General features: G+C 44.0%; 1 protein-coding gene across 1 annotated transcript; it reads right to left on the bottom strand.

Annotated features, from left to right (window-relative positions):
• Positions 1-15,914: 15,914 nt before the first annotated feature.
• LOC132237500 (butyrophilin-like protein 1) lies at positions 15,915-27,351 on the bottom strand. Its single transcript, XM_059702048.1, has 9 exons — positions 27,014-27,351; positions 26,349-26,483; positions 22,570-22,920; positions 20,367-20,648; positions 20,038-20,256; positions 19,357-19,383; positions 19,143-19,169; positions 17,400-17,426; positions 15,915-16,743 (listed from the first exon to the last, which is right to left on the bottom strand). Exons 1-9 carry the CDS (start codon positions 27,153-27,155, stop codon positions 16,238-16,240), a joined length of 1,716 nt encoding a protein of 571 aa, XP_059558031.1. The 5' UTR covers positions 27,156-27,351; the 3' UTR covers positions 15,915-16,237.
• Between the last annotated feature and the right edge of the window lie 275 nt (positions 27,352-27,626).

The raw sequence follows: 27,626 nt of genomic DNA, 5'->3' as shown, positions 1-27,626 counted from the left end.
AAAAAGTTATAAATTAGGAAAATTTAAAATTTTGCTCTTGAAAAGACAAAATCAAAGAAAAAAGAAAAATATTTGCAAAATATCTGGCCAATATGTATGGGAAATATGGCAAACTTTGCAGATAATGTAGCCACTTATGGAATACCAGAGCATCGAGCTATGAAATAGGCAACAAAAGTCTAATTGGTACACGTCTTTTTTTTGTTGTTGTTTAACAAAATAAAGCTTTTATTTGGGTGCTGATATGAGGAAAAGTGAATTATGTTTTAAATTTCACAATATTCTTTTTACTTGTATTGTAAATATTGTACTTTTCATATCCTGTTTTAAACATTATTATTAAATAAAAATGTAACTAAGAATATAAGGAAAAGACCCCATTTTTCTTCTTTGTTTATGAAGAAAATGACTCAAAACTTTCTCACCTGACAGGAAAAAAGTGCTGCTATTGTTCAGACAGTGATGGAAAAACAACGGAGATTTGAAGGGATTAGAGACAATGGAAATGACTGAGAGCCAATGGGGATAGAACTAGAAAGTTTCTGAGGCCATATGCTAGGTTGGAGAGTATAATGGCTCTTCTAGAGAAATCCTTAAGGTTTCCTAAAGAGGGAAAGAAATTGAACATGGACAAATCATGAGGGTCAAAGATACTAAATTTAGACCTTTTTTTCTAGATTCTTCATATCTCTAGTAACCTTTTTCAAATTTTTCATAAACACACACACACACACACACACACACACACACACACACACACACACACACCAACACTCCCTTTCTAAATCCTCAGGAAACAAAATTCATTTTTAACTCACCTGGTTAACCAGCAGCAGCACAGTGTCAGATTCAAAGGATGTATTGGATAGCTCTCTTCTCCTGAGTCCCCCCTGCAACACCAAAGCTTCAATCAGACCACCCGGCTGTCTTCCTGCCTGCACTGTGGCCAGCGGGGCAAGACGTCCCAGGGAAGGGAACCGGACTGTACTTTGGTCCTCTCTGTTCTGTGATGGTCATAAAGACAAGCTCACGTGACCGTGAAGTCATGTGATTTATATACTCATGAACACACACACACACACACACTCATACTCTCTCTGAAGAATGGCTGCCCTTATTCCTGCTTTGTTGCTTTTTTCCCCCCAAGAGAATAGCATGGAGTAGAGATTTTAGTGAAACAGTCTCATAACCACTTCCTAGGTTTATGTGTTGCCTGGTTCAGAGGAAAGCCCAGGATGCTAGATGTGCTGTCACTGTAGTTTTTGCAGTCTAGCCTCATTAATTCTACAGTTTATGGGTAATCTGCCCAGGACATTGAAGGTAATTGACTCTTACTTTTTATCTTCAGCCTCATAAATGTCTAGGGCCTGCCCGTGCATAAAGCTACCAAAGATGTTTAAAGTTTTCAAGAGTTTGCTTTCTCCAGGACACTTCTGCATGTTCAATGTTGTCAGTCCATAAAACTGAATGAGAACTTGTAATGGTTTCTCCAGCTGAGAACTCAGGAGACAGCCACCTGTCATTTGTAGCTCGATCACTTGCACTCAGTTTAACCTCTTAGGGCGTAAGATAAATCCCGGGGTCATAATCTGAATTTACTCGATACCTATGATTCCTTGGATTTGATCCCTGATAGAAGACCCTAACTACCCTCCTGGCTCTCAGTCCCCCACACTGATGTAGCACCACACACTGCTTTGGCCTTGGAAAGGTTCGTTCCATGACTGAGAATGCTCTGAATGTCACCGCTCTCAGGTGGGCAACTGGGTGACTTAGTGCAATCAGTTACCAAACCCACTCACTCCCTTTATCCTGCAGATTAGGCAAAATGTGGGTATAGAACACGTGTGGGTGAGAAGAGCAGGCCTGTCCTGTTTGGCAGCTGCTCTTTTAGGTTAGTGCACACGGTTGGGGAGAGGTTGTTATGGTCTTGTGTGCACACGGCACATGAGAAGAGCAAGCTGCTCCAGGATCTTCTCTCCTGTCCTGGAGAATTCTGGGACTTGTAATGCACACATAGCACATCCAGGTGCTGGTGCTCTCATCCCGTGAATAGAAGAATAAAGAAGATGTGGTACATGTACAGGGGTGGGCAAAGGTGGTTTATAGTTGCTTGTAGGGCAAAAGACATGCAGGTTACAATTACTATGATAAGTTTATTAACTCTGTGTTTTATATAGGCACTATTATAAAACTATCTTGCCCATCCCTGTATACTACGGATATTACAATAAAAACAATGCAATCTTGTTATTTGTCACAATGTGAATGAACTAGAATGTGTTATGCTAAGTGAAATAAATCAGACAGAGAAAGACAAATACTATATAATTTTTCTATGTGGAACCGATAAAAGAAAGCACACAACCAAACACAAATGAACAAACAAAAAAACATATGTAGAAACAGAGGTCAAATTGATGGTTGCTAGAGAGGAGGTAGGAGGGGGAATAGTGAAAAGAGTGAAGGGGAATATAGTCTATAAGATTGTGATAAGTTTTCATGGCTGCAGGTGATGACTAGAATTAATAGAGTTATCACATTGTTAGGTATATAGATGTTGAGTCATTTTTGTACATGTGAAATTAACATAATATTGTGTACCAACTATACTTAAATATGTATATACTAGGGGCCCGGTGCACAAAATTCGTGCACTGGGTGTGTGTGTGTGGGGGGGAGTGTCCCTCAGCCAAGCTGCCCCCTCTCACATACTGGGAGCCCTCAGGCGTTGACCCCCATCACCCTCCAATCGCAGGATCGGCCCCTTGCCCAGGCCTGACGCCTCTGACAGAGGTGTCAGGCCTGGGCAGGGGACCCTCATTTCCCCCCATCACTGGTTCTGCCCCCAGCCCCTCCGATTGCTGGCTATGCCCCTTGCCCAGGCCTGATGCCTCAGCCAGAGGCGTAGACCCCCATCACCCTCTGATCACCTGATCGGCCCCTTGCCCAGGCCTGACGCCTCCGCCAGAGGTGTCAGGCTTCGGCAGGGGACCCCCATCTCCCTCTGATCGCTTGCTCCACCCCCCGCCCAAGCCTGGGCAAGGGGACCATCATATCCCCCCAATCCCCAGCTCAGCCCCCCGCCCAGGCCTGATGCCTCGGCCAGAGGAGTTGACCCTCATCACCCTCCGATCACCAATCACCGGATCGGCCCCTTGACCAGGCCTGAGGCCTCCTGCAGAGGTGTCAGGCCTGGGCAGGGGACCCCCAGCTCCCCGCGGTTGCAGGCTCTGCCCCTGCCCAGGCCTAACGCCTCTGGCTGAGGCGTCCGGCTCGGGCTGCGGGGACCCGCAGCTGCAGCGGCCCCGCGATCGTGGGCTCCGCTTTAGGTCCAGGCAAGGGACCCCTAGCTCCCGGGACTGCCAGCTTCGACCGTGTCCAGCTCCCATCGCTGGCTCCACCCCTACTTCCTGCCATCATTGGCCAGGGCGGAAAAGGCGCCTGATTCTCTGATCATGCCCCCCAGCTCTTAGCTCCCCCCTGGGTTTCCGATCACTGTCAGTGGCAGGGGGCTTCTTCCTGCTTTCCCTTTCGCCTCCCTGCATTGTGCCTACATATGCAAATTAACCGCCATCTTGTTGGCAGTTAACTGCCAATCTTAGTTGGCAGTTAACTGCCAATCATAGTTGGCAGTTAATTTGCATATAGCCCTGATTAGCCAATGAAAAGGGTATCGTTGTACGCCAATTACCATTGTTCTCTTTTATTAGTGTAGATATATATATATATATATATATATATATATATATATATATAATTTTTAAAAACAAAAATTCTGAATGAACTCTGGACTCTTGGTTACCAATAAGGTATCAATGTTAATTCATTACTTGTGACAAATAAACCACACTACTGTAAGATATGAATAATGAGAAACCAGTGAAGGATATAAGGAAACTCTCTTAACTATCTTTTGCATTTTCCTGTAAATCTAAAACTTTTCTATAAAATAAAGTTTATAATAACAAAATTACAAATCACAATGAATTCTCCTGGAAGCATTATACTTTGTGTACTCCTGCTTTGGATTTCATTTTTAGTTGAACATTAAGGGAACACTGTATTTTAATTGTAATTTTCCAAATATCTTTATCTAGAGGTCTGTTGCTATTTTTGTCCTTTATGAAATTTTGTCACCAAGAAAGGCAGGATTACATTTCATTGAGATTGAGTTAGTGTAGGCTATTCTTTTTTTTTTGTCTTTTTTTTTTATTGCTTAAAGTATTACAAAGGGTATTACATATGTGTCCTTTTTTTTTCCTGCCCTTGACAATCCCCTGGCCTCCTCTACCCCACAGTGTCTTATGTCCATTGGTTATGCTTATATGCATGCATACAAGTCCTTCGGTTGATCTCTTACGGTGTAGGGTATTCTTGGTTATCAAACTAGTCATAGCTTTGGGACTTTGAAGTGGTAAATATTCATGATGTGTGAGAAAGCAAATACATAACTGTACCATCTTAATTACATAAAACTGGAAGCTTAGTTGTATAGATACAAAGAGGATTTAGAAGGACATATCAGACTGTAAGCTGCTTGTGATTATGGATGGCTTTGTTCTTTACTTTTTATGTTTTTCAGTTTCCTATTATATGCACATGTTAACTTGTAAAAAAAAAAAAGTCACTTTAAAAGCCAAAAACAACACACACAAAAGCCACCCCACAATGAAATACTATGTATTCACACTGTCTAAAATTAGAGAGACTGTTGTCAATATGAAGTATTGGAAAGGAGAAGACTCCCACACATTGCTGGAGGGAATGAAAATGGCAAGACTACTTTTGAAGGTCGTTCGGCAGTCTCAGTGTCTTACAAAGTTAAACCCATTGCATACCATGTGACCCAGCAAAACCTTTCCCAAATTCTCACCCAAGATAAATGAAAATATATACTCTCATTAAGAAACTTGCATACAAATGTTCATAGCAATATTATTTATCAAAGCCCGAAACTGGTATATGTGCATAAGGTAAATGGATAAAAATAAACTTTGATACACCCATGTGGTGAAATATTATGGTGCGCATTGTCCATTTTTTGCCTCTGGTTTCCATATTCGTACTTCTTTATCCTGGTTTGGCATGCTGTAAGCTTTCTTCTTTGCAGCAGACACGTGGTGAACTGTGAGCCGGGGCAGCGGTGGGAAACTGCGATGCATATCAGAAGAAGGTCTTTCCTGACCAGGCTTTCCCTGCCCTTCTCCTGAGGCATGGAGAGCTCCTAGTTGAGCTCAACTTCCAAGACATTTCAGTTCCTGCTCTACAGACGGAAGCCCAGGGGATTCCACCAGCACCCTAGTTGAATTCAAAGCGAGTCTTTTTTTATACTTTTTATTGAATATATTGAGATGGCATTAGTTAATGAAATTATGTAGGCTTCCATGTACAAATTTATAATGCATCATCTGTACATTGTATTGTGTTCACTACCCAAAGTGAAATCTGCTCCTGTCACCATTTATCCCCTCTTACCCTCTTCTATGTCCCCCTTTCCCCCTTTTCCCTCTGGTAATCGCCATGCTCCTGTCTGTGTCTATGAGATTTTTTTTCTTAATCCCTTCGCCTATTCATCCAGCCCCCAATCTCCCTCCCCTCTAGAGTTGTCAGTCTGTTCTCTGTATCTATGAGTCAGTGAGCCTTGAAGTTAATACAGCGCTGGTTTCCAAGAAATTTTGGCAGCATTCCCACAGTCAGCTTCCTGCTGGTCAGATATGGCTTTAGTAACTCAGTGAACCTCTCTGTCATCAAGGGGTCCACAGGCACACCATCCCTACTGAAGCCTGGAGATGCCTTATATGTGCTTTGATTGGTGCTCTTCTGAATTTGTTCTTTCCTTAAATACTCTATCTCAGCCCAGGAGGAAGTGGCTACACTCTGGCTGATACAACTCCTCACAAGAAAGGAATGTGTGATAGAGGCAGAAATGTAGAAATGTGTGCAAACAAAGACGTTATGCTGAGCAGAAGGAATCCAAGATGGCTGTGGAGCAGGTGAAAGCTACACACACCTCCTCCTGGAACCAAATTGGATTTACAGCTAAATCATAGAGCAATCAACCTGCATGACCAACTTACAATAATTGAACATGAGTGTATTGTATCCAAGGATTTATAAAAGACGTTACACAGAGCCTGGTAAGAGAGGCAGAAACGCGGAGAGGTTTCACCCATGTGCCCTGACTGAGAATCTGGAGTGACATCATGGTGCAAAGGTTCTCCCTGAAAAGCATGGGGTTCCAACCCGTGCCAGGACACTTAAAGCAGAGTGCCAGGGCCAGAAAGAGGAGTCTGCCTAGCGCCTAGCAACACAGATCAGCAGGGACTCTGTCCACTGGCCAAAGGACGGATCTGCTAGAAGCCCAAGTGCTCTCCTACAGGGCAATGTACAGGCGCTTGCTCTTGGGCACTCACCTGAGACTCTGGTAGAAGACAGGAAATTCAGGGCCTGTGGTAGCCATAAAGGAAATACCTGGGTGGTGAAGCTCAGGAAAGATATCTGGAGAATGACCTACTGAGTCCCAGTCCTACAGCAACATCCAACTCTGCCCTCAGGCACCATCCCTCAGGGTCTGACACACATATTCTTAAGCACCAGCTTGGGGAGTGCACTAACATGTACCTCCAAATACTGGAGACACCACCCTCCCAAGCTCAAGTCAGGCAGAAAGGACTGTTGGCTGCACCCAACAAGGACCTGTGGTGGCCTCTTTTTCTTCAGAAACTAAAGGCAGATCCTCAGAGGGTCATTGGACTGTGTGGCTTTGGATAGGGAATCAGTTTTTCTCCCCTCTTGTAGGTTTGGCATGTACCACTCCCCGTGGAGGACTCCTTTGTAGAAATGTCAAGGTCTCTGGTTGAATGGAAGTGAAACTATGGGGAGGAGTGCAGCTTGCTTCCCTACCATGGGCTGGCATGAATCTTAATGGAGGGCTGTCTTGATCTGTATCCCCAAGTCCCACAGGCCTTGTCCTCCTGAGCTCAGTTCTTGGGGGTGGGGGGAGGATGAGAATGGTGCGGGGAAGGGGAAAAAATCATAACTGAGACCTTTGACGTGACCCTCTCAGAACCACCTATCTATGTTTCTGGCAGTATGTCTGTGGAGCTAGGGGGCATGCAGCTTGCTCCCTTCCCACAGCTCAGCTGGTATCAACCTCAATGGAAGACTTTCTTGATCTGTTTTCCCAAGCCCCAGTGGTCCCATCTTTCCAAGATTTCCCCAGCAGTGGAAACAGTGGGCTGCAAACAAGTTGAACTTGTAGTGTGCTACTCTAAGGGAAGCGAGAGTTCAAGACTCTGGCACACACTGAGTAGCATGGCTCTAGAGTAGAGACCACATTCTTCCCATTGAATGCTTGACCACACTGACCCCAAGCAGGGGACTCACTAGTCCTGTCCCAACCTGTTTACCCTGCCCTACAGAGCTTGAACTACATGGAAGGGTTAGTGGGGTGTGGCCAGCTTTGGCTCACTCTACAGCCTTTCTTCATAAGACTCTGGAGGAAGTCCAGGCAACCTCAGGGGGTAGCTGAGTAGCTGGCAGGTGGACACCAATGTCAGGGATCCATGGTCTTTTATTGATCTACCCCCAGGTTAAAGCTTCAGAAAACTGATTCTGATTCACAGCCTGGTCCCTCCCACATAAATCCAGGCCTAGTAGATGCAGCCACAAACAGTGAATAGCAAGGTAGCTAGGAATGGGTAGCCCAAGGCCAGTGACACACAATGTCTGGCATCCTCCCACATTTGAGCCCTGGCCTTCCAACACAACCAGTGGTGGGCTTTGAAACACACCACAGCTTGGCCCAACTGTCCACACAAATGGCACAGCCAAAGATGGGATTAAAAAACAAGATGAAGACTTCTCCCGTGTCACAACCACCACAGACTATAAAACTAATATCAACCTCTGTTTACTAACGATACAAGAATCTTCAAATTTTTCCCTACCAACCAGTCAGGAATCAATCTTCATTATAATTGCTGAGAAATACGTATTTTGAGTGATACAGTTTAAAGGAGTGTGACATCAAAGTTCATTTGGCTACACAACTGCTTAAAAATATTAACCATATTTCCAGATCAACAGTTATTAACTCTAGCTCTCCATGAGAGGCACCTTAAAAGTTTCCTAAAAACTACCATAGCAAAAGTTGCACCTCAGACCAATCAAATGTAAACTTTTCAGGGGTGGGCAGGAGGGGAGGAACCAGTAATTTAAAAAATATTCTCAAGTGATTTCAGGCCCTGGCTGCCATCTCCATGCTTCCTGCTCCTTATCTATCAGCTCAAGCTGAGCTTTCAAAGCAGGTGAGGTGGATGGGGAGTGCATTGTTCAAGGACCCTCTTATCACACCAGCCTCAGTGGGAACAGACATAAAATATTCTGAACTCTGTTCTTCACATTAAGAGTTTCACCAACAATTAACTGAAGGTTCATGATCCATATCAGCATCTTCATGGGGTAAAGGTACTGTGGAGCCTCACCTGTAAACTTTGTTCTGCGCCACTAAACGCCATGAGGGCAGTTAGAGTGTGGTTGCTCTTTGAGTAAAGGTGTGGCAGAGTCCTGTGATTGCATCTTAACATATTATTTTATTTTTTTATTTTATAAATACTCTTGACTTCAAAAAATTTATAAAGTATTTTTTCAAATGAGATTATAAGAATAAAGAATAAGAGCATGCTTAGGAAGTAATTGAAGGTCATTACTCTGTGACTGCACCAAATAAAACTTGTAGCCATCTTATAAATGGAGAGAAGCCAGCCCAGAGCTCCTTATATCTGTTATACTAACAAGTCTATTTCATTTTTCTGCATTGTTTTCAGGTAGACTTAGAGGATGGTGAGCTCTACCTGTAATTCTTTTATGTTTTGTTTTTAAATTATTTATTGTTTAAAGTATTATATATAGTAATGCATATGTCTCCTTTTTCCCCCCATTGGCCTCTCCCCAGCCACCCCCAACCCCCAACACATGGATTCACCCCCTAGTGTCTGTGTCCATTGGTTATGCCTATATGCATGCATACAAGTGATTTGGTTTATCTCTCCCTCTTTCTCCCCTCTCCTGCCTTCCCTCTGAAACTTGACAGTCTATTCGATGCTTCTATGTCTCTGGATCTATTTTTGTTCATCAGTTTAAGTTGTTCAATATATTCCACAAATGAGTGAGATCATGTGATATTTATCTTTCTCTGACTGGCTCATTTCACTTAGCATAATGCTCTCCATGTCCGTCCATGCTGTTGAAAACGGTAAGTGTTCTTTTTTACAGCAATGTAGTATTCCATTGTGTAGATGTATCACAATTTTTTAATCCATTTATCTGCTGATGGGAACTAGGCTTTTTCCAAATCTTAGCTATTATAAATTGTGCTGCTATGAACATAGGGGTGCATATGTCCTTTCTGTATGGTGTTTCTGGTTTCTTGGGATATGCTCCTAGAAGTGGGATTACTGGGTCAAATGGGAGTTTCATGTTTAATTGTTTGAGGAAACTCCATGTTGTTTTCCACAGTGGCAACACCATTCTGCATTCCCACCAGCAGTGTGCAAGGGTTGTTTTTCTCCATATCCTCCCCAGCACCTGTCATTTGTTGATTTGTTGATGGTAGTCATTCTGACAGGTGTGAGATGGTACTTCATTGTTGTATTGATTTACATCTTTCAGATAATTAGTGACTTTGAGCATGTTTTCATATGTCTCTTGGCCTTCTGTATAACCTCTTTCAAAAGTGTCTATTTAAGTCCTTTGCCCATTTTTTGATTGGATTGTTTAGGTTCCTTTTGTTAAGATGTATGAGTTTCCTATAAATTTTGGAGATTAGGCCCTTATCGGATAAAACTTTGGCAAATAGGTTCTCCCATGTAATGAGCCTTCTTGTTTTATTGAAGTTTTCTTTTGCTGTGCAGAAGCTTTTTATTTTGATGTGGTCCCATTTGTTTATTTTCTCTTTAGTTTCCCTTGCCCTAGGAGCTGTATCGGTAAAGGTATTACTACAACATATGTCTGATATTTTGCTGGCTATGGAGTCTTCTAAGATTTTTAAGGTTTCCCATCTTACATTTAAGTCCTTTAACCATTATGAGTTTATTTTTGTGTATGGTGTAAGTTGGTGGTCTAGTTTCATTTTTTTGCATGTATCTGTCCAAGTTTCCCAACACCATTTATTGAAGAGACTGTCTTGACTCCATTGTATGCTTTTGCCTCTTTGTCAAATATTAATTGAGCGTAATGGCTTGGGTTAATTTCTGGGTTCTTTGTTCAATTCCATTGGTCTACATGTCTGTTCTTGTGCCAGTACCAGGCAGTTTTGAGAATAGTGGCTTTGTAATATAGCTTGATAACAGGTATTGTGATCCCTCTAAATTTGTTCTTTCTCCAGATTGCTTTGGCTATTCCAGGTCTTTTTTGAATTTCATATGAATTTTTGGAGATTTTTTTCTAGGTCTGCGAAATATGCCAGTGGTATCTTAATAGGGATTAGATTGAATCTATAGATTGCTTTAGGTAGTATGGACATTTTAATGATATTGATTCTACCAATCGATGAACACAGTATATTCTTCCATTTGTTTATGTCTTCCTCTACCTCTTTTTTGAACATCCTGTAGTTTTCTAAGTACAGGTCTTTTACTTCCTTAGTTAAGTTTATTCTTAGGTATCTTAATTTTTTTTGGTGCAATGGTAAATGAGATTGGGTTTTTGTTTGTTTGTTTGTTTATTTCTCTTTCTGTGAGTTCATTTTTGGTGTATAAAAGTGCCATAGATTTCTGGGTGTTAATTTTTGTATCCTGCTACATTGCTAAATTCATTTATTAAATCTAATAGTTTTTTGATGGAGTCTTTAGGGCAGTGGTTCTCAACCTTCCTAATGCCACTACCCTTTAATACAGTTCCTCATGTTGTGATGACCCCCAATTTCAATGTTACAAATTGAACATAATTAAAGCATAGAAATTAATCGCAAAAACAATATGTAATTATATATGTGTTTTCCGATGGTGATAGGTGACCCCTGTGAAAGGGTCGTTTGACCCCCAAAGGGGTCGCGACTCACAGGTTGAGAACCACTCCTTTAGGGTTTTTTATGTACAATATCATGTCATCTGTAACAATAGTTTTACTTCTTCTTTTCTAATTTGGATGTCTTTTGTTTCTTCTTGTCTGATTGCTATAGCTAGCCCATCCCATACTATGTCAAACAGGAGTGGTGAGAGTGGGTATACCTATCGTGTTCCTCTTCTTAGGGGAAATGGTTTTAGTTTTTGCCCATTGAGTATGATGTTGGCTGTAGGTTTGTCATATATGGCTTTTATTATGCTGAGGTATGATCCCTCAATTCTCACATTGCTAAGAGTTTTTAATCAAGAAAGGTTACTGGATTTTGTCAAATGTTTTTTCTGCATCAATTGATATGATAATATGGTTTTTGTCCCTCAAATTTTCATGTGATGTATCACGTTTATTGATTTGCGGATATTGTACTATCCCTGGAATAAATCCCACTTGGATATGGTGCATGATCTTTCTAATGTAATGCTGGATTAAATTTGCTAGGATTTTGTTGAGGGTTTTAGCATATGAGTACATCAGCGATACTGGCATGTAACTCTCTTTCTTTATAGTGTCTTTATCTGGTTTTGGGATAAGGGTAATGCTGGCTTCATAGAAAGAGCTTGAAATGTTCCTTCCTCTTGAAGTTTTTGAAACAGTCTGAGGAGGAGAGGTTTTAGTTCTTCTTTGACTGTTGGTAGAACTTCCCCGTGAAGCCACCTGGTCCAAAGGCTTTTGCTTGTTAGAAGTTTTTTGATTACTGCTTTGATTTCCTTCATAATTATCAGCCTATTCAGGTTTTTTTATTCTTCCTGATTGAATTTTGGAAGCTTGTATTTTTCTACATTTCCATCCCCTCATTTTCAGTCTGTGTGAGTCCCTTGTTCTGTGGTGGGTCTCTTGTAGACACATATATATGGGTCATGTGTTCTTATCCATTCAGCCACTCTGTGCCTTTTGATAGAAGCATTTAGTCCTTTTTTGTTTAGGGTTGTTATTGATAGGTACTTGTTTGTAATCATTTTTATTATTTATGCATGTGCTCCTTGTTGCCTTTCTATTTCTTTTTTTTTTTAATATAACAGTCCCTTTAGCATTTCTTGCATTGCGGGCTTGGTAGGGATAAACTCCCTTAGCCTTTTTTGTCTGTGAAGTTCCTGATTTCCCCTTTAATTTTAAATGATAGCCTTGCTGGATAGAGTATTCTTGGATTCAGTCCCCTTGCTTTGCTTCACTTTGTATACTTCATTCCATTCCCTTCTAAACTAATGTGTTTCTGTTGAGAAATAATTTGATAATCTAATGAGAGATCATTTTTAGGTAACTCTCTGTCTCTCTCTTGAAGCCTTTAGGATTCTCTCTTTGTCATTCATGTTTGCCATTGTAATTATGACGTGTCTTTGTGTAAGTCTTTTGGGTTCATCTTGTTTGGGACTCATGTGTTTGTGTGACTTTTTCTTCCACAAATCAGGGAAGTTTTCTTTCATTATTTCTTCAAGTAGGTTTTCTAATCCTTGCTCCTCTTCTTGTCCTTCTGTCACCCCTAATATATATATATTTCTTTGTTTCATGTTGTCCCAAAGCTCCCTTAGGCTCTCCTCCTGCTTTCTAATTTTTCATCCAATTGCTGTTCAGATTGTGTGTTTTCTGCCCTATTTTCTAACTCACTAATTTAGTTCTCCACTACTAGTCTACTGTTGAATCCTGCCATCTTGTTTTTCACTGTAGCTATATCATTCTTGATTTCCTCGTGATTCTTACATAAGTTGTTGATTTTCTCATCCAAGTAGTTTATGAACTGTATGGCCCTTAGTCTGAATCGTTTTTCTGACATATTGCATGCCTTTGTTTCATTTAGTTCCTTTTCTGGAGATTCCTCCTTTTCTTTCTTTGGGTGAGTTGCTTATTTGTCTCCCCATTTTTTCTGTCCCTTTCTGGCCCTGGGCACCCAGTATGGAGGAGTTTGAGAGGTTGAAGACTCTATCAGGTCAATTGTCTGGAAATTGTTAGCCCAGAGGCTTAGTCTGCCTTGAGTCTCACTCCTTTATTGTCTCTGCTCTGAGTTTTATACCCTTCTGTCATGGATCTGGTTCCCCAGTTGTCTGTTTCAGATGCTCAGGGTGGTGGGTGCACATGCACAGTTCCTCTGTTGTGTGACTCCCTGTGAGGACCCAGAGCCCTCTGGCATGCAATTGCTCTGCAGTCCTGGCACCTGTGGCACCATGGCACCCTAAGTCCCTCTGGCATCGCACTTACAGCATGGTCCTGTGGCCCCTGGCTGGGCACACAGGCTTGCTCTGGGTCACCCCGGCAGTGCTCTCCTGTGGCCCAGAGTGAGGCATGTGCTGTGTTGCTCCAGGTAGCCCCTGCAGGACTGTTCCAGGGGCCTTGAAGAAGCGAATGTGGGTTTTTTTCTGTGTAGCACAGTCAGAGCTCCCCTGTCGCCTGAGTGGGGCACATGCTGGTGTACTCCAGGTTTCTCTGGCAATAAGACCCTGGGCTAGAGATGGAGTGGGCGTTGGTAGCTGTGGGTCATACCTTGTTTTATTGTAGCCCGGAGTGAGACACATGCTGGATTGCTCCAGTTCACCCTTCCTCAGTGTGGAGTGGGGACGGATTGCACTGGGTTGCTCAGTCCATGCTCTCTTGTTACCTAGAGTGAGATGCATGTTGTGTTGCTCCAGATGGCCTTAGCAGAACTGTCCCAGCGGCCAGGGTAGAGCAGGTATGGGTTGCTCTGAGTCACACAGTCCATACTCTCCTGTGGCCTAGGGTAAGGCATGCTCTGAGTTGCTCCAGGTCATCCCAGTAGCAGGTCCCAGGGCTTGGGTTGGAGCAGGCACTGGGTGGCTCCAGGTCAGGCTAGCAGCATGACTCTGGGGCCTGGGGTGGGGGTGGGGGTGGGGCACAGGTTTCCCCCTAGCCTGCACTCATTGTGTGGTCTTGGAGCCAGATCCTAGGACACTGGGTCCCAGCAGGTTGTTGAGGAGCCCTGGTGTGGGAGCTCACTTTGGTGGCTCATGCTTCCTGCAGATGACTGGAACACTGCACTACTCATTGCTGGGGCACGGTGGTGGTTTCACATGGGTTATGACTGGCAAGTGGCATACTCTAGGGCAGTGGTTCTCAACCTTGGCTGCACATTAAAATCACCTGGGAATCTTTTTAAAATCCTGATTTCTGGGCCTCATCCTCTGGAAATTCTGTTTCTTTGTTAGTAATGTTGTGGCCCCACCCCACAACAAGGAAACAGAATTTTCCAGAGGATGAGGCCCAGAAATCAGGATTTTAAAAAGATTCCCAGGTGATTCTAATGTGCAGCCAAGGTGGAGAACCACTGATCTAGGCATCCGTTGCCATTCCTTATTGAAAATTGTCTCCTCAGCTGTGTCTAATTTGTTAATTCAGGGTGGATGTTCTCCAATTTATTTGCTTTTCTGGCTGGGCCCTAGGAGGAGGTGCATGACACTGCTGCCTATTTGGCTGCCATTTTCTATTCTCCCTCTAACTGTCATTCTAGCATGTGAGCATATGAATCAGTTCTGTAAAATCATCTGGTCAGAACCCCCTCTTGTACCTGATTTTAATCTTTCCTGCTATCTTCATTATTTCTACCTTGAATTATTCTGAAAATCTAGTCTTTTTGTCTCAACTTGTAACCGGCTTAAACATTTTCGTAATTTTAGATTTATTGATAGCCACTAAAATATCATCTCTGTGTAAAACTTGTTTTTGAATCCAAAATTTATAATGATCACATTTAGATATATTTCTGGCTCTATCTTTTTAAATCTTTTTTTAAAATATATCTTCTTCCTCTCTTCAAGGATTCCAATTACTTTTCTATTAGAGCCTTTAAATTTTTTCACACAGCTCACCAATACTATTTATTTTCTTAAACATTTATATTGAATTTTATTAAGGTAATATTGGTTAATAAAATTAGATAGGTTCCAGGGGTACAGTTCTATAACACATCATCTGTATGCTGTATTGTGGATTCACCACCCACAGCCAAGTCTTCTTCCATCACAATTTATTGCCCCTTTATCCTCTTCTATCTCCCCTGCACCCCTCGTTTCGCTCTGGTAATCACCATACTGTTGTCAGTGTCTATGAGTTCCTTTTTAAATTAATTTTTCTCTGTGTGTTAAATTTGGGATAATTTCTATGTCTCTATCTTCAAGCTCACTAATCATTTATTTTTGCAATGGCTTGTCTGCTGTTAATTCCCTCTGATGTAATTTTCATTTCATTTCATAGTGTAGTTTCTCTCTCCAGAAGCTCAATTTGGGTCACATAATAGGTAGAGTGACTGGAGGGAGAAGAAGCACCTTTCTTTATCTCTGCTGGTGGACACACTGAGAATTCCCAAGAGTATAAAGTGGTCATTTTCTTATTAATATCTTAGGCAAAGTCATTTCTCTTTCCTTCAACATGATAAATGCCTCTGACTTCACTCTGGCCTCCAGCCTCCATCATGTTGACACCATCACATTTGTTAGGATTAGATTGTGACTGATGTTTAGTTTTCTTTCCTCAAATTATCCTTGCATTTAAGATCTAGATCAGCTTGTTATAAAATTATAGTTTCACTTTTCTCCTTTAATATTAGAAAACACATTCTGTCATTTTTATGCAGTGCTGGTATTGAGAAATGTCAGGATAATTATCTAAATGTTTATTCCTCTAAATATTGTGTTAGCAAAACTACTCAACATGTGGGCCACAGACAAGTGCCTCTATATAAACTTTCTTACCAGTTGTTTCTGAGACAAATACAGACAGAGAGTATATTATAACACTTTTAGAGCAAATTGACAGAATAATTGCAGGTATATTGAATCTAATAATAATTACCACTTGTAATCATGTGTCTTTTATTCACTTCATTTTGCAGTAATTCATTTTAGAAAATTATCATTCTGTGATACCTATATATATAAATCAAGAAACAACATTTATAGCAATAAGCAAAAAATTCTACTTCTCTGGAGGTTGTTTAAGAGACACTGCTGGATGTAGTCAGACACTCTGGTCATGCAGACTTATAGGGCCTTAGGCCAAGAGGCTTCGAAGTCAATGGCTCGGGGCCACCCATCAAGACTGGAATCCCAGCAGCATTACAGAGAATGGGCTACTGTCTTCATGGTACCGGGTTTTCCCTCTAAATCACTTAATATTGAGAAGATGGGGAAAGCTCCATGGATTCCAGTTTGAAGTAAGGATACAGTGACCCAGAGAAGCTGAGCTGGGTGAAAGAAAAGATGTGGCTACCATCAGTCATGTTATAGAAAGAAATGTCACCGTCCTCGTAATCCAAGAAAATCACAATCTTTTGTGGACACTTTTCTATCAGGAGATGCTCTGATAGAGAATATTTTTGGAGACAACAGGCAAGAGCCCTGTAGTCACATCCCTTCTTCTCTAAGATTCTGAATTGTAATCTCCTGCTGTCTGTGGGCTCCTCATAAATGCCTAGAGTCCACTCATCAGTGTCCTCAATGTCCACTTCCCAGTAATATCTCCCTGACGTGAAGCCTTCCATATTAAGTGTGATGAGGTTGCCGTTTCCTTGCTTGTTACTAAGAGAGAGATCCTGTGTTTCCTCTCTCAAGGTCTCTTTTCTCTCCGTGTCAGAATTGTTCTGGAGAAAAGTTTTAAGATGTAGAGTCACAGTAGCTGGAAGAAAAGAAAGGAAAGGAGAACACTGTAAATTTCAGACATCTGCTATACCGGGAACCACAAACCAGCAAACGTGGGTGAAAGACCACTCCTCTGACTGTGTTTGGAAAGGTGGGGCTGGGGGGTTAGCTGTGCTCTCCCCGGGGTGCGATGCTACTCATCTAGCCTTATCTCATCCATGCTGCTATCAGTGTTTTGGAAGAATGTCAGTGAGCAAGGGACTGCGGTGTTCACTTGAGAATAATGCTCTTTCCGTGTTTTCTGCAAATCAGACCTACAGTTCTTAATGAGTAACAGGCTCCATGAGGGCTGACCTCTTTAAAGACAGCAGCCCAGTTACTCTTGCCATTTTGAGCACTTTTTACTAGTTGGGGGTCTCCTCACAAAGGGGCTGCACTAATTTCTGTTTCAGAACCAAGTGGACTCCACAGAGGAGAAAGCTGGGCCAATAGACAAAGGCAGAAGCACAATGGAGTAGCTAATCCCAGCAGCAAGTTTCAGTTCAGGTTAACATTTACTGACCTGCATGTTCTTCCCTCTCTTTACCAGAATAATGCTGCCTCCATCTTCAACTAGGCATTGACGTTAGGAAGGGAAATGGGGGGGGGGGGCGGTTAGAAGAGAGACAAAAAGATAAATAAAGAACTTCTCACCAGGGTGGAAGTGTTCCTTCCTCCAGTCTGAAAAAGAGCAATACCAATTGAGATCAAGATGGACACACAGCCAGGGAATGAAAAGGAGGAGGATGCTTCAACCCTGGCTCATTGCTAATTTTTCTGGACTCTCCTCACTTCCCCCTCCAAGCCCCTCACTCTGGTAGTGTCCAGAAACTACGAGACACACGTAGCTTCCTGTGCCTTGCCTCAGGTTAGGAACCATCACCTAGTTCATCCGGATACTGGGTTAGGGGACACCTGTAGAGGGTCCCGTGTTCCAGGTGCCTATGCTCTTCAGATCTCCATGGCCCTCCCTAGTGAGGACCAGACCTATCAAATGTCCTTTCATTTTATTTTATTTTATTTGGGGGCTTTTCCCTGCCTGTGACCTCCTCAAATGTGGCTTAAGCTACTCAACTGACCTCTGTTATTTTGACCCCTGTAATCAGTTTCAATGTGTGCATGTTTTTCAGAGACAGATTCCTGCATCTGCTTCTGCTCATGGCCACTTCTCTTATAATAAGACCTGTGTTGTTATTTGAAGCTTGGATATTAACATAGAGTCTTAGGATGATAGGCAAATAAAGACATGGCCATGATTCTCGACAGGAGCAGTGTTATGGTCTCTCACAGAACTTCCCTCCTGGAACAAGTATAGCTCCGATACAGAGAATCCTGAGGAACAGGAAATCATCCCAAGCTCTTTGCCTTAGAAGTAAGGAGACTGAGGCCAAGACAGAGAATGACCCTATTCCTCAGCTGAAACCGTTAAGAGTTAGAGCTAAAACTTCTGTCCTCATCCTCAGTACTTGCTGTCTCCCCTGGAATTGTGGGAACATTTTTAAGCGTCTTGTAACAGAAAACTCTATAGAAACTGCCTCATTAACTTATATTCTTGTGAGGGGCTCCTCTGACCTCCTCCTATCAAAGCACTTTTCAGGCTGTGTGCAGTTGCTAGCTAACTTTCCCAGTGGATTTAAGTTCCATAGGGTCAGAGATAATGGCTCATGCCACCAACATCCAGCACAATGTCTGGCATATGAAATTGCACACACATACGTTCAAAGAATGACCTGATATGTTTTCAAGGTCCAACTCTATTACACACACACACACACACACACACACACACACACACTTACTTAAAACCCACACAATACATAGAAGGTATAACAACAATCTATTCCTTCTACCACCAGATAGACATATTTTTTAAAATTTTATAAATGATATTGAGTTATTTGCAAACATAAATCCATCCCTGTATATTGAACTTTACTTTCTTTGTTTCAAATAGGTAAAGTCATAGTTAATATATTTCCCAAATTTAAAATATAATACATTATCTGCTCTTTTAAACCTTAATTTCAGTATAGAAATGCTGCTATAATGGGGTACTTTTTATTCTTCCCAAATCTCATCAAAATTGCTCTGAGTTCTGTGCCTTCCTTCTCCATGATGGATGAGCTAACAATTATTGTTGAATCATACCCTATACGTGTTGTAAAAGTCCCTGGTTAGCAGCTATTTCTCCTCTATCCTTAGTTTTGGAAAACAATTGATTACTTAAGCATCCAAATACAAAATACTACAGGTTGAAACTGAATACATTTTCACAATGTGTGTGTATGTGTGTGTGTGTGTGCGTGCGTGTGTGTGTGTGTTGTGGTTTTGTCTCTGCTTATTGTTCTCAGAATACCAGAAGCACTAGGCAAGGTCTGAGGCCAAAGAGTTACTTACCAGGATATAGCAGGGCCTTCTTCCAATCTGAACAGAACAAATCCAGGTAAAACATGTGAGACATTCATCTGGGGTTTCACATTCCTCCCCCTCCCCCTTATTTTTCTTCCACTGATTATTATTGAATCTCTTAGTCTTCCCCTCTGAGGAGAAGGAGCTGAAGAAGTGTTGGGCATCAGGACGTCAGGTGGCAGGGGAAACCAGGGAGTCTTACCTGCAGCGTATAACTTCTTCCGCCTCTCTGGAAGAAACAGCACTCAATGAGAAACCCACAACAAGTGTGAAAGGAATGCAAGTTTCCCAGGGCATGAGAAGAAGCAAAACTCACCCAGCTCTGCTTCGATAGTCGCTGAAAGAGAAGATATAAACTCCATCAAAGTGGGTTTTAGCTGCTCCTGAGTTCGGGAAGTAGCTAAATAAATTAAATTTGGCTTTCCCTTAGGGGCACCATAATAAAGTAGGCAAGAAAATTAGCGGACTTACATGCCAAATCTAACATGACAAGAACTAAGAGAAGTTACTTGGGAAGTGTCACAGAGCCACAGAAGAAGACGTGCCCATGCTTCATGAGGTTTAACATTTCTTAGTGGTTTCTGAAGCTTGTGCTTGAAGGAGGAATAGGAAGAGAAGATGGTGGCAGACAGTTCCACAGTTGGAGCATCAGCATAGGCTGGGGCACAGAGGCATGGAAGGACGCGGCATGGTCTGAGCCACATGAGGAGGCTCATGGCCACTCCCACAGACCTCCTGGCTTCCCACATGGTTTGCTCCTTCCCTGGGGCTCCTGTGGAATTCTTGGTACCCTGTGCTTTCCTTGAGGCCTTTTGGCAACCTTTTATTTCCCCATTATCGCTGCACAATGTATCCCCAGCTATTTTATAAAGCTCTGATTTGCCCTGCTGCTCCAATTTACCTTTGGCATTAAGCGCCTTTTCCTTTTCACACTTCATCTGATTACGTTCATCAGATTCATCATCCCTCTTCTTTAGTTCTCTCTCTTTGGCCAGGTGTTCTCTCCAGCCAGTGTAGCTGATCCCGATGAGGAGGAGCACCAGCACAGGGAGCGTCCCAGCCAGGGCTGCCTTCCATGGAGACACCCTGGGGAAGAAGGGCTCTGACACAGGCAGGGACAGACGCGGTGAGGACCACCTGAGGGAAGCCCTACCCTCCTTCCCTCCCCCTACCACACCCCCAGCTGTGCCTTGGAGATTGTGCCTCACTGACCTGGGAGGAAGATGGTTGACACCTTCTCCTGCCCAGAGAGGGGATTCTGGACGGAGCAGGTCACATTGCCTAGAGAACTGTCCGTGACGACAAGTGATGCCTCCACGTGGAAGAGCCCATCTCCATCTTGGGTCAGGGACTCAGAGTGGGACAGGAGCTTCACTCCCGCCTTGTCGCTCCACTGAACCCTGGGGTTTGGGAACCAGCCACCTGAGGAGCACAGCACTCGAATCCCACCGTCCTCAGGCCCCGTCATGTGAATGTGAGGGTCAGAGCCCAAGCCTGAGGAGAGAAGGCATGTGCCTGAGACACGTGGTCTTTGGTGCTCAGGAGTCTCTGAGGCTAAAGGCCACACTGCCCTTCACTAAGCAGATGAGTAAACTGAAGCTCAGAGGTCAAGAAACCGCTCACAGCCAGCATTAGGGTGACCTGTGATTCAGTTTCAAAATCAACATAATGCTGGTGCACTATACTTGGACTAAGAGAGCACTGAGGTAATATTAAGAAGAGAAAAGAACAGGAAAAATGAAAGTTAGAAAAAAGAGTTTAATTATATTAGTTATCTTTCTCTCCTGATTGGATAAAACTAATGTTTGGGGGTATCAGTACCTATCTGAATCAATGCTAGTCAATTAATTTTCTGGGATCCTTTGGGGTACCAAAACATCAGAAATATTGCCTTCATTATTGTTCAAAAAAGTGAACAGGGTATGTACTCTTATTCTCACTGGGAGCTTAGGAAATTGACATTCTGCAAGGTAGTCTGGGTTCCAAAATGATGGCAGATTAAGTAGAAGCTACACTGATACTCTCCCGAGACCAAAGTGAAATTACAACTAAAATACAGAAAAACCATCCTATATAATAAAAGGCTAATATGCAAATTAACTGATAGGCAGAACGACTGCTCACTTTCACACGTAGTGACCACCAGGGGCAGATGCTCAATACAGGAGCTGCCCCTGGTGGTCAGTGCACTCCCACAGGGAGAGTGCCACTCAGCCAGAAGCCAGCTTATGGCTGGCAAGCGCAGTGGCGGTGGTGGGAACCTCTCCTGCCTCTGCAGCAGAGCTAAGGACCCTGAGGGGGATGTCCACCAGGGTTCCTGGACTGTGAGAGGGCGCAGGCCGGGCTGAGGAACCCCCTCCTCCTGTGCACAAATGTCATGCACTGGGCCTCTAGTCCTGAATAATCAACTAAAGACTAGCTGGAGAGAACCCCAATAACCAAGGATGAAAAGTGGACACCACATAGAGACTGGTAGGTAGGGAAGAGATTCGAGAGGGCTGGTTGGGCTCCCACAGGCAGCAGCGAAAGTTCCAGAGGTCTTGGGTCTGGTGCCCTAGCCCAGAACACCAGAACTGAGAAGGGTACCCACATAACATTTGGCTGTGAAAAGCAGCAGGGTTTCTGTCTGCCAGGGAGAGATGGCTGGAAATTCAGGCACACTCTTAAAGGGACAATACACAAAATTTCGTGTGCAGCCACTCATCTTGACCTCTGGCAGAGGGAGGGCAGAGTGGACTGGAGCTGGGTTGGGGGTCTGGGTTTAGAGCTCAGAAGGCAGCCACCCCAGTTTCCTGTCCTCATACTGAAGAGGACATCCTTCTCAGGGAGACCTTTGCCACCCAGGCAGCTTTGGCTGGAGGGGAAGCAATTGCCCCACACTGTGGGAAAACCACTCACCCCACCCTGTGGAGTCTATGCCTTGCTGTATGTGCCTTCATAGCCTGAGGCTCATTAAGACTGAGAATAAAAGTTAGACGGCAGACAGAGGAGGATCTCTGGAGGCTTTCAGTCTTGGCCTGCCCTGCTTCTGGGCCTGGGGCTAGGAAAAGCAGACCTTGATGTACATCTTGGTCTTTTGCAAAGGCACTCAGCCCCAGCAGCGGGAGCCACAAGGTGTGGATTGCTGATAGCTCTAAACAGAGTTCTCAGGGCCAGTCGTAACTGCATCTGCCATTGTCCTGCAATAGACTGAAGGCCTGGGGCAGGGGACAGGGGCAGGCTAGAACTGGTCAGTGGGGACATGAAAGGGATATATGTAATACTTTCAACAATGATTATTTTAAAAAAGAAGAAAACAAAAAAATATTCTGCAAGGTAAAGTAGCGTGCCAGCATCACAAGGAATGCTTAGGAATCCAGACATCCTCACCTTTCTCTTTGCTTTACAGCAGGACAGGTGAGCCAGATGGACATACCTATAACGTGAAGCTCGACAGTGGCCTCCTGGGAGATGTGACCGTCCTTAAACTGACACCGGTACTGGCCATTGTCAGAGGCACGGACGTGGTGGATCAGCAGGGCCATGGCCCCCTTGCTGATGGAGTCCCCCACCAGCTCGGTCCTGCCACGGTACTCCAGCATTTGCTCTCCACCTTGTTCCTGCCCATTCTTGTACACAAGCACAGCGGGGGACAGCTGGGCTCGGTACCACCGGATGTGCATGTGGGCTGTACTCTGCTCAGGGGACAGCTGGCAGGGCAGAGTGGCGTCTGCCCCTAGCAGGACCATGACGGGTTCAGCTGGCCCCTTCACAGAAAACCCGGGCGCTGCATAAGAATCAGAGAGAGATTAGAGGGGATGAGTGAGGGGAGATGAGATGAAAGACCCATTCTTATTTGTATTACTTTCCAAAAAGTTAATACATATTTTTAAATTGATTTATATGTAAAAATCTGACTTCTTCAACTGTATTCCCCTGAAGTAACAACTCTTGATAGTTTGGTCTTTGAGAAGGCATCTTTTTTTATGCATTTATATGTGAATTAGGTAAAACCAATGTAAAAGAGATTTATTGATAATTAAATATGGCAAAGTAACTTATTAAGCATTTTTCTTTTGTTGTGGTGGAGAGAGGGATATTGAAAGGTACTTCCCTCGTCATTCTTCCCTTTGCCTCCCAGCACTCTGCTCCTAGAAGGATAAGTAGATGTTTCTGACCTTGACATTTAGGTTACTGAATGTTGGGTTGGGATGCCGGGAGTATTATAGTGTATGGCTATCCCAAGGTGAAAAGTAGAATTTATAAGGTAAGGTAAGCTATTTTAGTTCTTTTATTTTTAATAACTATGAAGGCTTGGAATCATAAAGAATTTTTTTTTCATACAAACTATTTTCCTGGATGGATAAAGAAGATGTGGTACATACTAGTATACAGAATGGAATATTATTCAGCCACAGAAAATGGAATGAAATCTTACCACTTATGACAACATGGATGGCCCTACAGGGTATTATGCTAAGTGAAATAAGTCAGACAAACAAAAGAAAAATATCATGGTTTCACTTATATGTGAAATCTAATAAATACATACATAAATAAATGAAAACAAGAAAGATGTATAGATATAGAAAACAAACTTTTGGTTGCCAGAGGGTAGGGGTGGTTAAGGGGACTGGGTATAAAAAGTGAAGGAATTAAAAAGTACACATTGGCAGTTATAAAATGGTCTTGGGGATGTAAAGTACAGCATATGGAATGTAGTCAATAATATTGTAATAACTAGGTATGGTGTCGGGGGGGCACTAGACTGATCAGGGGGAACACTGTGTAAATTATGTAATTGTCTAACCACTATGCAGTACACCTGAAACTAATATAATATTGAAGGTTAACTATGACTGAAAATTTTAAAGAATATTTTAAATTTAAAAATAATAATGTAAAAGAATTACTGAGAGAAGTGCAAAACTTGGATGCCAGCGGTTCCAGGTGTTGAGAAGCAGGGCAGTCCTACCAGAGAGGAGGGCTGGATCCCCAAGGAAGGGAAAGGGGATGCCTGCAGGCCTAAATGGGAACTTTGCCTAAATTATAAAATACCCCTTTTTGCCGAGTCACTTGCAGGCATCTGCTTGAAAGCTGTTTTCCCACAGAAAGCCATGATGACTAAAAAGCGACATTTGCATTCGGAGGCCCAGGACCCTGGGGATCCTGTACGTGGTTAGGATTTAAGGGCCGGCAAACGCAGGGCGGGGTGGGAAGGGTTCAGAAAGGCATGCTGTGTGGGTGCTCAGGAGGGCTGAGCACAAATGGCAAAGGCATGTGACCTGAGAGAAGAAGCTCCTGGTTGGTCTGTCCCAGGAGCGTGGATCAGGCAGTCCTGGACAAGGAGCGTGACACTGGCCATTCGGCTGGACTGAGCCAAGGCCCCTTCCTTTCCCTTCCTGCGTACAACCCAGGGAACTGGTATACCTCGAAGGATATCCATTCCTTACCAACTGTACTGGGCTGTTGGCCATGAATGTTATGTGAGCCATTTAATTTAGAAAAAGGCATTGGCATTCCTTAAAGCCATGATGAACTGGAAAATATCATTCTGCTTCACATAAATGGGGTGATTGTGTATCAACTTCTGCAATAGGAACATCCAGCTATTTTAGTGCAGAAAGTCCTAAATGTTGCCACCATCACATTTAAACTTTCCTACATCGATTATGACTACAGACAGCCCCACAATAAACACTATCAACACTAATAAAAGAGAAAAATGGTAATTGGTGTACGACGATACCCTTTTCATTGGCTAATCAGGGCTATATGCAAATTAACTGCCAACTAAGATTGGCAGTTAACTGCCAACAAGATGGCGGTTAATTTGCATATGTAGGCACAATGCAGGGAGGCGAAAGGGAAAGCAGGAAGAAGCCCCCTGCCACTGACGGTGATCGGAAACCCAGGGGGGAACTAAGAGCTGGGGGGCAGGGCAAAGGCGGGGCCGCCTTTGCCCTGCCCCCCAGCCATGATCAGAGAATCAGGCACCTTTGCCTCCCTGGCCAGTGATAGCAGGAAGTAGGGGTGGAGCCAGCGATGGGAGCTGGGCATGGTCGAAGCTGGCAGTCCCAGGAGCTAGGGTCCTCTTGCCTGGGCATAAAGCGAAGCCCACGATCGCGGGGCCGCTGCAGCTGTGGGTCCCTGCTGCCCAGGCCGACGCCTCAGCCAGAGGCATCCTGCAGGGGCAGGGGCGGAGCCCCCCCCCCACTGCCACTGCAGGTTCCCACTGCCCGGGCCGGATGCCTAGGCCAGAGGTGTCAGGCTGGGCAAGGGGCCAATCCTGCGATTGGAGGGTGATGGGGGTCAACGCCTGAGGGCTCCCAGTATGTGAGAGGGGGCAAGCTGGGCTGAGGGACACTCCCCCCCACACACACCCAGTGCACGAATTTCGTGCACCGGGCCCCTAGTCCTATATAATAAAAGGCTAATATGCAAATTGTCCCCTTGACTGGGCGTTTGACCAGGGGATGGGGCTGGCCAGCCAACCACCACAGCTCCACCCCCTGGCTGGCCCAGCAATCGGCCCCCATCGGTGTGGTCTGGCCAGACCCCACATAGACAAATTCATGCACCAGGCCTCTAGTATATAATAAGTATACATATGGGAGAGCTTATCTTTAGGGTACATTCTTGTAGGATTGCTGAGTCAACATATATGGAAATTAAACATTTGATACTCACTGCCTAATTGACCTTAAATCAGAGGTAAAAATATCATTATTATAATCTCATAGCTGGTTTATCTTTAAGCCTGGTGTCTGAAAACTTTATACTGAAGGTCCTTTTATTATATAAAGGAAAAACTCATGTCCCAGAAAAAATAAATACCTTTTCTCAAGATTATAACCAGGTAGAGCTCAGGGATCTTGAGTCCAAATTCTTTGTACACAGATTGAGTTTTCTCGGCAGTGTAAACATCATTTTACAAACATTTACATCAAAATTAAACAGGCTAAAATCACACATAGGCAATAAAAGTTTAGATAAATATTACAGCTTTGAGTTTTATGAGGTCTAACCACAGGAATAAGGGACATTGACATGAAGGCGATCACCCCATTCCTGGCCCAGCCCTCCAGCCCCCTGCTGGCAGCAGACACAGCCACAGTCCCGGATAGAGTGTGACCCCTGGATAGCCTGTTTATCCTCACAGAAGAACCATTGAAAACAAGGCAAAAAGTAAAAAACTTGAGGGAGAACACGGACCTGCAGAGCACCACATGGGCACCTGGAGGAGGAGGACGGGGAGGAGACAGCCAGCGGCACAGCCAGGAACACCCACCATCTTCAGAGCAGGAGGCAGCACGGGACACACACTGTTCACTGAGGGAGGAGGGTGGCCTGAGGAGAGGGTGAGAAAGTCCACAGGGTGAACGGTCTTAGAAAAAAGTCCCCTCCCAAACACTGACTTTTGTACACAGGGTTTTGTCTGTTGTCCCTCACAGGCCTTCCGATAAGCACCACCAACTCCCACCCACCTGCCAATGGGTTTTCTTTCCTCTTTTTTCTGAAAACCAGCTGGTTCCCCCACAGGTGTGGACAGCTGTAACCGTCCTCTTGTGTCCTGTGAGCTGTCTGCTCGCCTGGGGACACACCTCTCACCAGGGGTCTCTTGAAAGAGAAAGCCCTGAGTTCAACGTTGAGAAACAAAGTCAGACACAAAATCAGTCCATTCTCTCAGCCCATCTATCTTTCTCCTTCTTGTCATTCATTCATGCATTCACTTACTCATGCCTTCATTGATACGTTTTTTATTTCTTTTGACCACAAACAGCTCTTGTGGCTTAGCTCCCTAAGAAAGGCAGTTTTCTCACCATGTGACCCTGAGGTCAAGCCCTCCCTTTTCCAGGACCCACATGCCCCAAAGACACACCTGCGCATCCCACACCTTTCTCTCTCACCGTCCAGACTGGGCCACAGGGTGGGTGTTCCTGGAAGCCCCGGGTCTCCTCCGTGCACCCACAGTGCCCGCTCCAGAGGCAGTTTGCACCTGGCTGTCCTTGTGGTCAGCATCCAAGGCTGTGGCTGCAGGGGCTGGGAGCAGCAAGCTTCAACCCGCCCTGATTGGGAAAAAATCCTCAGGAGGAGGGCAAACAGCGCTGCCAGGAGGCACTGGCATTGGCATGCCTCTCCGAGAAGGGTCTGATGAGAAAGATACAGCCTGCCTCCACTCTCTAGTTACTTTGAAAGTGGAGGAATAAAGACCATCCCGGTGGACTTTGGCCTGAGCTGAGTATGGAATGATAAGAACTCTCAAGTTGCTTTGGTGGAAAATGCTCAGTGCAGTTCCTCCTCCTGCCTGCAGAGGGCGGCAGTCACATATTTCAGAGAGGAAATCTTCCTGTAAGATATGCAGGTGTTGGTCCTCCCAATGTTCAGTTCACAAATGGGACTGATTTAGACAATAAGACCAACAGGAGCATGCTTCCCTTTGGGGAGTAAAACCACACCCTGAAGGACATTGGAAGTCGTGTGCAGAGCTTT

Source organism: Myotis daubentonii, chromosome 6 (assembly GCF_963259705.1).
Source record: "Myotis daubentonii chromosome 6, mMyoDau2.1, whole genome shotgun sequence".
In the NCBI taxonomy this organism is placed as follows: Eukaryota; Metazoa; Chordata; class Mammalia; order Chiroptera; family Vespertilionidae; genus Myotis; species Myotis daubentonii.
This window is presented reverse-complemented; position numbering and strand designations above follow the sequence as displayed.